A 17,384-nucleotide genomic window follows, 5' to 3' on the forward strand; every position below is an offset into this window, starting at 1 on the left:
CACCAGCGAGCAGGCTGGGGGTGCACAAGAAGCTGGGAGGGGACACAGCCGGGACAGCTGACCCCAACTGACCAAAGGGATATTCCACACCGTATGACGTCATGCTCAGCACATAAAGCTGGGGAAAGAAGAAGGAAGGGGGGACGTTTGGAGTGATGGTGTTTGTCTTCCCAAGTCACCATTATGTGTGATGGAGCCCTGCTTTCCTGGAGATGGCTGAACACCTGCCTGCCCATGGGAAGCAGTGAATGAATTCCTTGTTTTGCTTTGCTTGTGTGCACGGCTTTTGCTTTACCTATTAAACTGTCTTTATCTCAACGCATGAGTTTTCTCACTTTTACTGTTCTGATTCTCTCCCCCATTCCACCGGGAGGGAGTGAGCGAGCGGCTGGGTGGTGCTTAGTTGCCGGCTGAGGTTAAAGCACGACAGTTGCAATTGTTTGCAGCCCAGGAGCTTCACATTACTGGACCCTTCCTAGCGTGGCAGGTGCCGGGTCAGAGTGTGTGTGCTCAGACACAGCATCCCAGGTACACAGTGCATCTAGGTCCTTCCCAGCACCTGACCTTCTATTCCCAGTTTGCTTCTAAACACTTTTGAAGCAAGAGCACTCTGTTCAAATCCTCAGTGTATCAGTGTTTGCTAAGCAGTACATTCTATTAGTGAACACTTTCACTGCTGGTTAACATTCTCAGACGCAGATCTTACAATGCGCTGAGAAGTATTGGCTGCGGGAAAAAAAGCCTGTCATACATAGTAGGACTACTGATAATGTGCAGTATATTACACCCCAGCAAAAATGACTAATATCAAAGCTAAACAGGAATGATTTGTATGGTTGAGACAAGTAGAATAAAATATGTATTTTAACTAAATCAATTTTTAGGAATACCAGGCACAGGTTAATCCTTTATAAATATGTTCACAGAGTACATTAGACACCAGCCCGCCTACACAAAATGAATGCAGCACACACTCTGATGTATTACAGAGGCAGGATAAATGAGGGAACTCTTCTGTGTTTGATCTGGTTCTGCTCTGTAATTCAGAGATACTGGAGATGGGTGGTGAGTTTCTCATTGATCCCAAAAGAACCAATACTGTTGAATCCTGTGAAATGCAAGCTTTGTAGAGGATTGGAGGCTATGCACGAAGGACATTGTAGCTTTAGGGGCATATTCTCTTCTCGGGAAGGTGTGTAACTGGCATTCACAAGAGACACATTCTGGGGAAACTAGACCCTGTAGCTTAACAATAGTGAAAATCCATACCTAGCTCCACAGGCAATTCTATCACTCTTATTGCTACATCTGCATCCAGTTATCAAAGGATAGATTTCCAGCAGATAATAAATGAACCTGGAAATTAATGTCTTGAGAATTTTGAAACAATGCTAAATTTGACACACATCAGCATTTAAAAATGCAGCGAAGTGCAGTCAGAGCATCAATCCAAGTCCAAGATATTCTAGATAGAAAACACAGGGCTAGCCCATTGATGTGGGAATAATCAATTCCAGTGTTTTTTTCCCCCCATTCTTTCCAGCTTTTTAAACCACTTACACCAGTCCTTGCTCTCTGAACTGTATTTTGTGTCTAGTGGAGGTGTTAATGCACAGTTACTGCACAACGGGGTTGTGAATTTTAGTTAATGAAAGCTTTTAAAGGCACAATGAAATTCTCAGGCAAAAGGCAACAAAGAAGTGCAAAGTATTATTATAGCCTAGCCTAAGTTTTACTGAGAGCATTCTTATACACGATGGACACAGCATAAATATGTATTACGGATGATAACCTCCCTGTAAAGGCTAATTCCCACTCTTGAGGCTGCCAGAGGCAAGACGTGGCCGTCTTCTAAGACTTAATAAAGTCTCATAATGTGTTCATCCTATTCCTACCCCCAGGAGCTAGAAGAGGACCCCTGTATACATTCTGAATCCTTAATGAATAGCCTGGCCATCCCGGCATATTGCGTGCACAATTAGATCACAAGGACTGCAGACCAAGATGGTTCAGTGAACACTTAAAGGCAGAGGCAAATATAGGAAGTACAGCAAATGCTGTAGTTCCAGTCACAGCAGTGTGGCATACAGTAGGTTTACAGTGTGTGTTTGTATGCTGTCTGTGGAAGAGGTAAGCAAAGGGACAGAAATCTGCTTGTCATTTTCCTTGATAATTTTTGCTAAAATCCAAGTAATTGTTTGTGCATGATAACAAAAAGGAACAATTAAGACGGTCTGTATTTTGCAAAGGTGAGAAAGGGATAGCTCTCAACAGCTCCAGTAACTCATTTGGAAAAGATCTAGCACCAGAATAAATGTACAACAGCTTACCAGGCTGAGAGAGGACGGGGTCTGCTGGTCTGAACGATGGTTTGATTTGTTACGATGGGAGTGAAGTCTTCAGTTTGAAAAATATTATTCTGCTTCCTGTGCCTGCAAGAGCTAACGTTGTTCTAAAGGCTGCGTCCCTCTGATCAGCTGCCCTGTTTCACTGATCATAGTCTAAGTGATCTGTAGCCTCCTTCTTTTTCTGCTTCTGTTCAGAGAAAAGATTGCAGCTTCATTTTGGTTATTATTTGCATGTTTTTCTTAACAGCTTACCCTCAGCAGCTTCTGACTTAATCTTACGTGTTCTGAAGTTCAGGAAAATACAAAAAAGATAATTTTTAGATCGGTACCTAATATTTTCAAAGTAATAGCAGGCACCTCACGCATGCATCTCATGTTCCACCCTTTTGGTAAATGTATTCTAACACTCTTAACTTACGTGCTTTAAAAGGACTGGCATGTTGAACCAGCTGGCCTTTTTCCACTGCTATAGCTTTTCATGTTATATTCTGCTGCTCTAATTTCCGTATTTTCCCTGCATTTAGCAAGACAAAATGCAGAAGTTTAAAGGCTCATAATGTTTATGTGACAAAATCTTACTGCTAAGCAAGTATACTGCTAACTCAGTATTACTGACGGATTAGTTTAATTCAATAACATAATGTAATTTAATTATAGTAATAGTGCACAGCAACATCCTTACTACTTATGTCAGATTGTGAGACATTCTCTCTTAAAAGCTTCATCATTATTATTTAGTTTCTAGGTTTGGTTCCACGGTATTCCCCCCCTCCACACACATTAAATTAATTTCATAGGTGTAGAAGAAGAAACATTAGGCAAACTGCTCCTATTTTGCCACTGTAAGATTCCATAAGAATTCACAATACTAACTGAAAGCCTATTTTGCATCATGAGACAATAGTCAGCCAGCCTGTGGTTAAAGCTTGTAGCCTTCTGGGCATAAGTCCTCAGACCTGCATGCTGCAGTTTAAAAACACAAAAAAAAAAGCCCAAGCAAAAAAAAAAAGGATCATTCCACCAAGTCTACCTTTTGTATTTACCTGAGAGCTTTTAATGTAGATTGACCCAAATTCCTGTGCCAGCCACGAACTACTTCTACATTCATGTAAACTATTGTAGTTCAGGGCTCCAGCTTTTTCAGCCCATAGCTTCCACTGATTTCAGCTGTGGCTGACAGCAGTTCTGAAAATCCAACCCACAATAACTCCTACTTCTAAAGTGTTTTCTATCTGAAGACCACAGAATTTTCTATCAGTGTTAATTTAGCCTCACAACAGCTCCAGAAAGACAGAAAAATGCATCTTCAGCCAGCACAGCTGTATGCAAAGTGAACATCTGTCCATTGCCAAATTCAGTTTAGCTAATAATAAAAAAACACATTTTATTTTCTCTTCCAGACAGGACCAGACAGCAAGGGAAAGCCTGGAGAGGATTTCCATGCTTTAAAAAGGGAAACAGGGAGAGACTGAATTTCCTAAGGTCACTGCGGAAATGCATGGCAGCACTAGGAAAAGAACCCAGCACTCGAGCAGCCGAGATACCATCTTCACAGCCAAAAATGGATGATTTTTCTCTGCAGCGTGACTGCGTTAGCTCTGTCACGGTGACATAACAGCACAGACAGAATGGGCTCTGTGGATTTTCTGGCAATGAAGTTAGATAAGGTTAATTTCTGGCTGGCAGAGAGAGATGTTGTCTTTTTGTAATTGCATCATGGCAAAAGCTCTTCTTGCCTTATTTTAATAACAAGAAGCTAGGTAATGTGACTTAGCTAAATCACTGCAAACCACTGCTTTTTAGAGGGGGTAACGAAGGTGTACCCTTTTTCTTGAAACTATGGAAACTGCAAAATAGTCCTGCATGCTGACCTGTTGCTGTTCATTTACTAGCTCGCCCAAGGTTTTGTAAGGCCCAATTGTATATATTTTTCAGTGTATACATTTATTTCGGTGCGAGGCTAAAGCCACAAAGGGTCTTGGGCTCAGCACTGCAATGCTTGACTCTTAGGGGCTCTTCCAGCTTAAGAAACCCATAGCTCCACAAAAGCCAGCATCTCTGCACAGCATCTCTGCACAGGAGGAGGCTGTGTGCAAAGGACCTACACTTCTGCTTCTTTCAAGGGGGTTGGAAGATGACACAAGAGTGGATGGATACATTTGTCTCCCCTTTGACGTCACAACGTCTATGAGTGTGTAGAAGTATCCATGCCCAGTGGTCTCTTTTTGTGCAACATACCAGCATAAGGAGGAGATAAATTGTGCTAGACTTCCCCACTCCTTTTCAAGCCTCAACAGTATATTTAAAAGCAGTTCTGTGCTGTGAGAGATTAAAATTCACAGCCTTTTTCTATTTGATTTTGGGTAGATGTTTGAACCTAGGATCAATCTTTTGCAGCAAATATTTGCTAAAAGCTAGCCTAGTCACTGTTTCACAATATCAAAGGCCACCTGTCAAATCTGTGGCACCTTTGCAAGCTACAGAAAGAAACATAATTATATGCCAATTCACTTGTGCGTTAATTTAGCATGCAGCAGAACCCCTTTCTCTAACCAGCCTCTGCTACTGCAGCAACACCCTGTACTCCGCAGAAACCTGGACTTTTGATAAAAGTGGCACCATTTTTACACCTTTATGCCTTGGTGTTATTCATACAGTGTACCATTTGCTACCAAAAGCCTCTGCATTCCTTAAAGCTTTGTCTCAGAAGAAGAAAGAAATCCAGGTCAAACTCCCTGCATCAAAGCAAGCTGGTGGGGGATTTCAACCTTTGTCTTACCTCCACATCTTAGGTGACTGTTCTGAAGATTTAAGGGCACTAAGAAAACATTGTCCTCTTTGCTGTGTTTTGCATGAAACTTTATAACAACTAGAAAGCAAGAAGTTGTTCCTAGCCTAAGATCTACTACAGTAAATTAGGTCACCTCAGCTGCTTTTGTAGACAAGATGATGTACACATGGCAAAGAAGTCTCTTCCTCCTATTGATAACATTGTTCCCTTGCCTATACATGTTGATGTGGAAACGAACCTAGAGTTACTGCCTATTTAAAGTGAAACTCCTGATTATGAGTCTCTGCTATCTTTTTTTTTTTTTTTTTTTTACCATTCAGGTGCAGTGAACAACTTCCGCGCTGCTGTGAGCTTGACTCCTAGCCTCAAGATCTCACCCTCCCTAGTGTTGTCTGGATATCAGGTTTTTCAACCCCCAGTCCTTCCTCACAGGTAGGAAGCACATCACAACTCATTAGTAATTTACTGCTACAGTAATTTTTATAATTACTGCCAGGAGGCCTCATTAAATTTGATCTAATGAATAAATATTGTATTTTTCAACGTGATTACCAGAACAGCTTAAGCTGAGTGCCATAAACAATTATTTTCTTCAATACGCAGTATGTCAGTGAGTATTGATTTTTATTTTGTATAGAATTTACTGTATTCCTATCCATGGCTAGTAAGTAATAAATAGCCAGCCTGCTGAAGTGTCAATTGCCATGGAGCAAATGGCAAAACAGAAATTGGGGTGTCTATTGCAAAAAGTAAAATAATACACATTAGTGAAGATAACGGGTTTGTCTGGAGGTCAAGGAGGAGTGCTCCAATGTGAGTCTCTTTTCTAGCCCTCAAGAGAGCAGCCTGCTTTATACTGGTGTCTCTGATTTGTAAGTCAGCGATACCAAAAAATTTAGGATGTATTAGCAGGATACAACAAAGCATTTTATCTCAGAGAACTAACACGTGAATGAACAACAATGCCTTTATGTTTCATTCACTTTCAGATCTATTGATCAGGTGAAACATTCTTCTAACAGGTTTAAGAAAACTACAGAAATATGTAATATGCTGAACGTTACCCTAAACCAAGGCTGCAAATTATATTTACTTTTCAGCATCATTTACACCTTTTTCAGCCATTGCAGACTTCAGCATACAAATCTCTGAACTGTAACAAAAGGCACGCATTGGCAATGTCTTAGGATATACATCAGAGGAGCTCAGCATCAGGAGAAAACCCTTGAAGTTTCTGTCATTCAAGAATGTTTTCTGCACCTCCTGCTATATGGTACCACATTAGATAGATCCAATTCCATAGCTCGAGCAATACTTAAATAATTAGGTAAATTTATCTGCGACAACAAATAGCACTGCTGGCCTGTGCCATTAGGTTTTTTGTTTAAGCAAGTCTTAAATTTAGGGCAAGAGAAAAAGGTGTGTGGGTAAAGCCAGGGTCACTCAGGGCAATTCACATACCTGTAAGGATGTTTTCCTATTTAATGGACATTTTTGAATGAGCTGCATTTTGTCCCCTGGTTGTTTAGTATAAGGAAATCTTAAACTGAAGTGTAGGGGGAGTCTTCAGATTGTTAGCTCAGTATCTCCCACTCAGTCTCCTTCCTGTGGCCAAACTGTGATCTGGCCTCCACCAAATTTCACGGGAATGAGTACAGTGCAGTTACGGATTTGTAACTGTACGTCATCAGAACAGCCTCTCTGACTTTCACCAACATGTAACTTTTTCCCCTTACACGTTACCTCCAAGTAAACCGTAGGCAATTAACTCTACATAGGACCTTAGTACTAGATCCACCTTACTTGCTGCTTCACTCCATAGCGTCTGTATTTCATGACACTTAACATTTGCTCTCATAAAGTCCCTTCCATACCAGGGTTTCTGTTGTGACAGATGTGGAGGAACCTCAGTCTCGCCAACACTGGCTGATGAATATCTGTGCTTCCAGATAGGTTGTCAAACAAAACATAAACTCCCTGATCTCACTAGTGGTGGGATTTGGTGGCACTTGCTGAATGATCCTTGCACAAAGAGCAACTACAAGACAGCTTCTCTTCCTCCTTTGTATTTTTGGTGCTCCATGTCCCAGAAACATGCTAGCAACAGCACTGCAGAGCTCAGTACAACGACAGGTAAAAGTAACAGTGCCCTGCGCTACTGTGGTCTGACACCTCCAGTACCTCTCTTCTACTCCAATGACTTTATTTTCTGAGGGATAAGGTCAGCATGGTTTAGGTGCCAGGCAAATACCAAAAAAACATTGCTCAGAAATTGAGGAAGAAAGAGGTTTAGGTGTTTTTAACGGTGGGGAGGAGTTGAGTGTTTTGTACAAACTAAGCCATTTATCACAGGGACTTCTGAGTATCCCTTTTACAAAATCTATGTCTTCTTGCATATTGTACAGCAATCCGTGGCATCCCAGGAGGAGCAAGGGTGCTCCAGTGAGGCCAGCTGTTTCACTAGATAGCAAGGAACCCTAAGATCTGGCAGGAATCACATTCCCTTGTGGATCCCAACATGTTAAAATTATAATGTGATACCTGTGCAGGGAAAACGGAAGCTAGATCTCAGCAGTCAGGCTTAATTAGCAAGTTAGCTAAGCCTGGTATCAGCCAAACTGTTCATCTCATCCATAACTTTTCCTCAGAACTGGAAAAAAATAAGGTGCTAGACATGAGCTTTTGGAAACCGGAAAAACAGCTAGGAAGAAAGAAAATGGTACCTAACATTGCAATACTCTAAACTCCCTTGTTTCAGCTATAATGTGTAATATACTTAATGGTGAGTATGTCTAAGAAATAGACTAACTCCGCTTGCAAGGAGAAAGGGTGTATATCTCCAGTCTGTGCTTAGAAGGTACACAGAAAAAAAAAAAAAGCATTATTCCTTGCTATGGGTAAGTCTGCATGTCCTGATGAAAATTACTTGTAATTACGTTAAGAACATTCAATTGTTAATTTTTTCTAAAGCAGGCTTTAGCTATCATAGAATCATAGAATGGTTTGGGTTGGAAAGGACCTTAAAGACCATCTAGTTCCAATCCCCCTGCCATGGGCAGGGACACCTTCTGCTGGACCAGGTTGCTCAAAGCCCCATCCAACCTGACCTTGAACACTTCCAGGGATGGGGCACCCACAACTGCTCTGGGCAACCTGTGCCAGTGCTTCACCACCCTCATAGTGAAGAATTTCTTCCTTATGGCTCATCTGAATCTACCCTCTTTCAGTTTAAAGCCATTACCCCTTGGCCTATCACTACAGGCCCTTGTAAAAAGTCCCTCTCCAGCCTTCTTGTAGGTCCCCTTCAGGTACTGCAAGGCTGCTATAGGGTCTCCCCAGAGCCTTCTCTTCTCCAGGCTGAACAACCCCAACTTTCTCAGCCTGTCTTCATAGGAGAGGTGCTCCAGCCCTCTGATCATTTTTGTGGCCCTCCTCTGGACTCGCTCCAACAGGTCCATGTCCTTCTCATGTTGGGGGCCCCAGAGCTGAATGCAGTGCTCCAGGTGGGGTCTCACCAGAGCAGAGTAGAGGGGCAGAATCACCTCCCTCGACCTGCTGGCCACGCTTCTTTTGATGCAGCCCAGGATATGGTTGGCTTTCTGGGCTGTGAGCGCACATTGCCAGGTCATGCTGAGCTTCTCATCAACCAACACCCCCAAGTCCTTCTCCTCAGGGCTACTCTCAATCCATTCTCCACCCAGCCTGTATTTGTGCTTGGGATTGCCCCAACCCACATGCAGGACGTTGCACTTGGCCTTGTTGAACTATGTGGGTGGATAGGGTTTTTGATCTTACAGCTGCAGAAAAAGTTATTTGTTTAAGATCATACCAGAAGGTTTTGACAGAACACTGTATCTGTATGCTGTAATGGGCACATAGATACCATATATACTGGTCTATTTTTATTTACTGGAGGTACCCTTTAGAGTTTTGTAGTGCAGATGCTGTTTTCTTGCCACAGCAACCATTTAAAAACTAGAAGTTACTTCTCCCAGAGAAAACTGGGATTATATCAAAGCAGTTCATTTCCTCACAACAAAACTCTGTGCTTGGTTTCCAATACCAAAATTGTAACATCGCAACTTTTTCATAAGAATTAAATGGAAACAGAAATAAAGGGGGAAGAAAAAGCTTTTAGAGTGTTAACTCTCCATGGCAGGAGGAAGCCAGCATGGGCATTGAGCTAGGCACACTCATCCCCTTCTCCCTGCTGAAAGGGACACAAAAAGAACTCTGGCTAAGCATTTATTTTTCTGCTAATGTGAAAGTTTTCTTTTAAAGAGGAAGCAGATTGAACAGAGCACGAGAAAAGAATTTGACTCTGGCTTATTTCCAAAGGTTTTTTTTCCTGATGATTCACTGTTATCACTTGTTCACATTACAACCAGCCTCAAAAAGAAATACCCAAAACCGAAACCAACTCCCCCCTACACCCAACAACAAAAAACCTGTACCACAAAAGCACTAAGAAATAGGATCTTTCCTACTGCTAAATTCTGCTAATAAGCTATATAAGAAGAGAATCACGCAAGATAAGAGTGCCTATGTTCATTCACATTTGAGTAGTAACATAGCTAAGCCTCTAGATCTGGAACTTTAGAGCACATCTAAAGGTGATGAATCTCCAAGGTATTAAACAAAATGGTTGACACTGATTGAACTTCTTGCTTTTCTCCAGCTATATAATAAAATAGAAAACATCTAAATATCTCTGAAGTCTAAAACATTTAAATTTTCAGTATCGTCTTTCCAGTAGTTTTATTTTCAAACAGGAGTTTGGATATTCGGGGAGGAGACATAACTGCTAATTCTCTGAAAACATGAACAATACAAATTTTTATATTTGTGGGAGCCCTCTCACCCTCAGTCCTGGTGGCAGTCAATTGTGAATGCCCAGTTTATGTAGCAATTCACAAACATACCACTTTTACATGGGCATTCAAGCTCAAAGGAGGTAAAGCAAGGCCAAAAGAAGGAGCGCTGGTAGGATTGCTTTGTTACTGTGTACGTGATAAAAAGAAAATGGGGATGCTTGCTATAGGCTTCTGTTACTTACATCTCGACACAACCCAGCACACAATTTCATTCTCCCTGCCTGCAATGATATTAACAGACAGGTAAGGATATAAAGCTAACTTGAGCCCAAACACAAATCTGATTTCAGTAACATTTTTTTTCCATTTTCAGTAGATGTAAGCTTTACCTGCAGACATACTCCAGGGGAAAGATTGTATGAGTAGGGCTCAATGCAGCAGGACCTACAGTTCAACTGATTTTTTTTTCCTAGTTCAAGTGATCAGCATAAATACTACTAAAGTACTACTAATAAGAGACAGATGCAACGCCTTTTTACCCCATCTTGACCACACCATGACTTCTGGTTTATTTTTTTCACATACCAGAACTGTCTGCCATCCTTGCAACCAGAGCTCAATCAATTCTAGCTGGAAGAAAGCTTGTACCAAACAGCAGCAAGCAGATCTTGTTTAATATGACTGTAACTCTATGCTCCAGACATGTTTTCATACAAATTCAGCATCCACAACTTCTTATAAATATCAGTCACGATAGGATTCCCAATTCCCCCCTCACCTACCAGTTTCAGGACTCCTACCACTAGCACTGATCATTACATTTTTGGGTTCAAACATACAATTCCCCTCCTGTTTGCCACCCCCACCCCAAAGGGTCTGTGGGGTTTTTTGACACACATCTAGGAGCCCCAGGCTTATTATTTGGAAGAAGGGCGAGACCCAAGCATGAAAGTGTGATGCTGTCCTCTCTTAACGTTTGGAGCCCATACACTCATGTATATCTGTGACACAGCCCAGCGTTACCTGGGTGCTGGCATTTAGGACCCTGTAGACTGGCCAGCCCATACTTGACAGAGGAAGCCATATCTTTTTACTCACTTTGGTTTAGTTATGAGGCCAAGAACATGAAAGAACAATAGGCAGTGTTTCCAAAATCTCCACGCTAGCTTATGCCATTAGCCATGCAAGAGCTGCACTAGCAAAAAGCCATGAGAACAAACTGGTTTATGCCAGCAGAGGTCAGTGGGTGACTCTCTTGCCAAATGTTTCAGATGCACATTGTATTACGGATAGGTTTCAAAGTCAGCTATGTTCCCTCACCCTGGAACACTGAAAGCCATCCTTTGACTAGATGCAACCATTTTGCCCTTTTTGATCCCGTTAGCCTACCCAAGCAAACGATGCTGCTGCTTTGCATTGTTACCATCTCCTTGCTTTTCTCTTCAAAGTGTGTTTTTAGGTTTCTGGCAGACAAAATAAAGGTGTATTAGCCCGTGAGGCTAGGAAGGGAGAGGGGGTAGTTTCCAAAGCTAATGCCTATTTTTAAAGTTTCCATTGCGGCTTCCTACACTAATGTAACTGGTTAAGCAGCTGAGTGGGTTCCTCTGGAATGTACAGTGTATGCTACTTCATCAGCCCGTGATGCTTCAATGCTATTTTTGTAACTTACACATAATGAAAAAAACAGTTTGCTTAATAGGTAAGGAAGACAAAAATCCTTCTCTCAAGATTTGAAGGGACCTAATGCTTCAACATTTGACTTAATTAAAAAGCAAGCGAGACAGGGAAGAATCAAATAACATATTAATATATACTAGTCTAAGAGAATGTTCTGGTAGTAAGGAGGTTTTGGCCAATTCCATCAGTGGATACTATATCACTGTAATGAAAAGTTTACTCATAAGCAAGCTTGAGGTTTTATTTACATATTTAACTTAAAAAAAAAAGCTATCACTCACTCTTCCGGCATAGTCACTTCTCTCAGACTATTACATAGCCACAAATGCCCTTCCCATCCACCTCCCATCACAGGGAACAAAGGTCCAAGGAATTTAAGAATTTAATTTGCCTATTAGTCTTTTCAGTATTCTATTTCTAGCAGTTATAAATTATTATACCAGGTTAAAAAAATTATAAGTCATATCAGACCTAGGCACAAGATCACCTGGCCCTAAAACTGAGAGTAGTGAGGGAGTATCAACTCATACAGCCTTTTTCAATAATAAATTGTCATTCTACCTCACCCATGAGCTTCGTTCTTCTGTTCTTCCTTTAAAAGTGATACTCTATTTCCATGCATTTTTGTTTTCAAAGCTGACAGTTAGGATCTTTTCCTCCTGAAGTTTCTTAAATTGCTACCCATTTGCTGCAGATACAAACCATGAGCTCTAACTATTTGTCAAGTTACTATCAACAGTAAATAAGTAGTGTGGTACAGAGGCTTGGGGAAAAAGGTGTATTGAGACACATCATCATGTAAACCATACACTAACATACTACATAATTACATACAAATTTATTCTCACATCACCAGCAGCGTGATGAAAGGTAATGCATCTAAATAAAGCTTTTAGGTGAAAGTAATGACATGAGGACTTTACCAGTAGAGTATCTGGGGACAGCTCAGTCACTCTGCTTGATCACATCTTTCCTGTTTCTTCTCTCACTGCAGGTTGGCTTTGTGTAATCTTCTACCAGTCTCATGTAACTCCTCCCTCTAGACCCAGCTACACTGATGCAAAAGCAAGCCACACAAGTATTAAAAACAGTCTTCAGCACTGTCAGCCTGTAATTCTCTGCTCCAGCACAGAGCTACCGAGAGAAGTTACTTGAGTTTGTTTGGAAAAAATAAAAATTAAAAAAAAAAATCTATATATATATATATAGTGTCAGGCACCTGACTTCGACTTGTGTCCAAAACGGCAATATCCTCCTCATCCTTCTCAGCTCACGATGTAGGCATCTTGTTTAAAAAAAAATGTAGAAAAAAGCAGAAGGGTAAGCACATAGCACATGTGCTTAGTTTGTATCTGGCCTGAACTCTAGCACCTATATATTTCTACCATCACAAGTTAGTCATCAGGTACCAAACAATTCAATCCAAGCAGCATGAATATCAGAGCAAGCCTGGTTCAGGGACACAGGGGTGGGGAGAGAAATATGTCCTAGTCCCATTGCTCCCCAGGTATGATGGGAACAACCAGCTCCTTTACTTTACAACAAAAGTTTACCTGAAAGATGGTAAAATCTAAGTACAGCTCTAGTAGGCTTTTTAAAAACAGTTAAGAGGCAAAAACTCTAACCCAGAAAATTTTTATTTTCAAAATAAAAAACTTTGTACAGAACATTGTAGATCTGAGTAAATCTAAATACAGCGGTCTAGCAATCAGAAGACAAGTCCTGCAAGCGGGGGGGGGGGGGGGGAGAAATTTCCCCCTGTTTCTTTCAGAACAGAACATGTATTTCTGGAGTTCCTTCTTCACGAAATATACCTAGAGGATAGAGCACTCTCCACCTCAGATTGCACAGCTATTCACACTATAAAAACAAAGAGAGGACCGGAGACTTTTCAGTAGGACAGATGATTTATGAAACAGAACTACAAGTCTGAGACATAAATATCTTTTGTTTCTATATTCCTCTCTCCTCCCCTCCTACACACACCAATGGAATTCCCAGAAAGGTATAAACTGTGGATCATTATGTATATACACAGTGCAAATACTGTGCAAGCAGAGAAGTCTAAACCCATGTTTTGTTCTAGTGCTCAATAAAAGCAAGTTCATTCTTCTACTATTCTACTGTACATTATTTATAACATTGCATTCTAAACCTCATACAAAGCTTATACAGTAGTTTCCATAACCAAACCAAGCGCATTTATACACTCTGTGGTTCTCCGGATCCAATTTTCATGGCACCTTCTTTTCTACAGCACTGAGTACACAGACCCCATCCACACAGCACATTAGAATTCTTCAGCTCTGTTTCTGCTGTACTCATGCCTCATTAACAACATCATGAGAAATATCCTTCTACAGTCATGCAGAGTCAGATACAGAAATATGGCTGGACTGTTAAGGAAGAGACCATAGCACTAACCACATTTGTAAGTGCTCACAAACTGTATGCAACCCATTACATCTCCCTTTTTATTTATTTTTAAAAGCCTTTTTGATGAGGCAATCGTTCTTTCTCATCTGTTACTACAACTAGGGTGTCTCTTGAGAACATTATCTATTTACACTTATGCTGCCCTATGCAACTGGAAGAGTAATTCACTTTAAGCTGAACTGTAGCTTAGGAAGTCCTAGCTTTTTAAATTTTTTCAGAGGTAAAAAAATTCAGGCTTCCGGTTCCAGTGATTGTTTGTCATTGCCCCTTTTCCTGATAACCAAATTCAACAAGTTACCATCTTTCACCCACTTGCAGTTGACCAACAGCCACATGAACCACTACCCCTCTACTTAACCAAGCCCTGGTCTGGAGGCATTCCTCTTCCCCAGGACCAGTGCCAATTCTGCAAAGAAGCAGTTCTGCAGTTGCAGCAAGAGCAGCGAGAAGAGACCCACAAAACCAGTAATTTAACAAAGGGTACATTCTGTTTTAGACAGTGGTCACTCTACAATGTATACCAGTACGTTCACATCACTATCACCACTAGGCAATGCTAGTGCTGTGGAAGCTTTCAGCAGTGGCCTCCTCTCATCTGAGCAAAAATACAAAGTGCCACCCGCAACTGCTTCTGCTGCATTTTTTAAGTCCTTGGAGAATCTCCCTTGAAATGGCCAATGTGCACTTTGAGTACTCTATAAAACCAAATATTAGTGCTTGGAGACTGCTCAGCTGCAACTTTTAGGGCTTCCTTTTTGAACTTAAGAATGCATTGTTTTAGAGAGTTCTTAGCTTCTATTTGATCATTTATGTTCAGTAAGAGTCTGTATTGCAGCAGAAGTTGGCCTGGAGTTAAGCACATACCTTTCCCAGCTTGGTTCTGTGGGGAACAGTACCCTGAATTTTCAGAACATGTCTTATCTTCTTCTGATCAACTTCAAAGCATAAATAAATCTGCAGTACAGATCACTGCATAAATAAAACTAATGGCTTAAAGCCCCAACTCCTTTCGGGGGCGGGGGGAGGAAGTTATTGGCATGAAAGCAATGACCGATGCTATCTGATTTGCAAAGTTGTTTAAAAAGAAAACAATGGCCTGTGGGCAAAGACCTTCATTAAACAGTTTTCCCAAGTATGATTTGCACTGAGATAAGTGAAAGTTCTTTATCCTTTTTTACCCAAAAGGGGAGGGAAGGAAGGCACTGGCTTTGTAATCTCATTTGATTAAACAGTTCACTGTAGGCAATAACGTGACATTGGTGAAAGAGTACATTTAAAGGCAGTCACAGCTTCAGTCTTCCATTCCAAGTTCTTGTTTCAGACTGAAAGACAAGTAGAAACATGAGTTAGCTTGTAGCAAAACAGTGTTTGGAAACTCTTTAGACAAATTAGTGGGAGCCCTGACAATAAACACAGCTGAAGTTGAGAGCCAAAAGACAGAGTGGATGTACCGCTTGTTTTGGGTAAGAACCAACATGTCAGAAAAATCACATGGCAAAATCTCAGATTCTAAAGGCAACATGGACTGATCTTGAGATTTACCTGACAAATTGGGATGTGGAGAGCTCTCCTCTCCCAGTTTTGAGCTGCTTATCTCACTTAGAGCAGAGCCATGCCATTGACACAAACTTACCTTTTCAAGTAGGCATGGACATTGTCATAGCCATGGTACTTGGCCAGATAGACCAGGACACCTGTAGCACATCGGCCATCTCGCTGTCTGCAGAAGCTACAGTTGCAGATTCCACGACAGGGTGGGCACCTCCAGGTCTAGACAAAAGACAGACAACAAGCCTTTTTAACTGAACTGTAATGCCAGACATTATTCACACCCGCAACTTAAAAGAGGACCCTGCTCCGCACCGACTTCTGCGGTGAACATCAGCACTGCAGAATTTGTCTAAACCAATGCAAGAGTACAAACTCTTCAGTCTGTAAGGGATTAAACTCTCCTTTGCCTGCCTTGCACATAACCATAGGAAGCATTCCACTCTGCTCAACTCCTGCACCACTTCCACAGCCCACAACAGCAGCACTTTGTCCACAATACAGTTACTTTCCATAGGGCATTAAGCACTAACACAAGGCAAAAGAGAACACTATTCTGATGCTCAAATACAAGAATATTTTGACAGCTGCTCTGCTCTTGTAGTTTACTCCTGCAAATAAAGCTACAGAAGTAGTAACTTCAATGAGTTCTACACAACACAAGGCTCTGTGATTCAGTTTGAATCAAACCAGGACTGCATTATGTACTACAGCACTGTAAGCAGTTCCCCTGCTAAAACTCTTTCGCTATGAGTAACCAATGCACCTCTCTGCTCAGGTTAAGCACAATAAAGCCAATACTCAATATTGTCTTACCGGATCCAGCAACGCTGTTCTGACATCTTCCCCATACCTATTGCGGAGGCATGGCCCACAGAATTGGCCCCGTACTCCTACACAATCAGGGTTACGACAATTTGTCTTGGTGTCTGTGGTTTTTTGGCGACACTGATGACAGGTGGATCCCTAGAACACAGGGAAAGTAGTTCAGGAAACAAGACATTAAAGATGGCTCTTCAGTTAGGGGAATAGAGCATTTAACAAGCAATCTCTTTCGCAGCTAGCAGTATTTATCCTGAAACAGAAAGCCACCTTACAAGTCTGAACCAAGACTGTTTTAACAATGCATCTTCAGTGTCTGTTAATCACTTTCCTCAGCTGGTATCACCTAGGTACTACAGTTGTTCCAGGGTGAAAGCAAGCTAACTGGCTTGGTAAAGGCCATTCTACAAATTCAGGGCAAGGTAAGAGATGACATTTCAAGATCTCAGGCATACTTCTCCCAAAAATCACATCCTTCCCCTCAGCAAGAGGGAGTCCGCTCTATTTGATGCTGAACTACAAGCAGGGAATAACAAGAAAATGACTTCACAAAATATGCATTTCACAGAGTTGGAATATACTTACCATGGCCCTGTTATATACTTTATCTCTTGCAGATCCACAAATATTATTCAGCTCCTCCACTGTTATCTCCTCAACTGGGCGCACAATGTGTGGAAAAGCCATGGCACCACGGTGACCCCTCCTGGGAGTTCGGGCTTCATGCTGAATAGTGAAGACAATACTTTTAGTATTATTTTCAGCAAAAACTCTACATAAACAAGGTGGGAATCTTCAAAGTAAAGTCTCAAATACTCATCATATATTTAAACAAGAGATTATAGATCTTTGCAAAGACATATGATATGGATGCAGCTTTAACACCTTCACTTGATCTGTCACACCTTCAGGGTGCAGAAATGCTACTGGATCTTGCTTAATTCCTGC

At 41.3% G+C, this 17,384-nt stretch overlaps 1 protein-coding gene across 1 annotated transcript in view; it reads right to left on the reverse strand.

The window, feature by feature from the left end:
* Positions 1 to 15,357: 15,357 nt before the first annotated feature.
* Positions 15,358 to 17,384, reverse strand: part of CDCA7 (cell division cycle associated 7) — a 6,088-nt gene continuing 4,061 nt past the window's right edge. Inside the window, exons 6-9 of the mRNA XM_009332665.1 lie at positions 17,022 to 17,162; positions 16,431 to 16,580; positions 15,700 to 15,836; positions 15,358 to 15,388 (exon numbers count right to left, since the gene is read on the reverse strand). Coding sequence (XP_009330940.1) covers positions 15,358 to 15,388; positions 15,700 to 15,836; positions 16,431 to 16,580; positions 17,022 to 17,162 — 459 coding nt within the window. The remainder of the gene's footprint in view (positions 15,389 to 15,699; positions 15,837 to 16,430; positions 16,581 to 17,021; positions 17,163 to 17,384) is intronic.

This window comes from Pygoscelis adeliae, unplaced genomic scaffold (genome assembly GCF_000699105.1).
Source record: "Pygoscelis adeliae isolate BGI_AS28 unplaced genomic scaffold, ASM69910v1 Scaffold160, whole genome shotgun sequence".
Taxonomy (NCBI): domain Eukaryota; kingdom Metazoa; phylum Chordata; class Aves; order Sphenisciformes; family Spheniscidae; genus Pygoscelis; species Pygoscelis adeliae.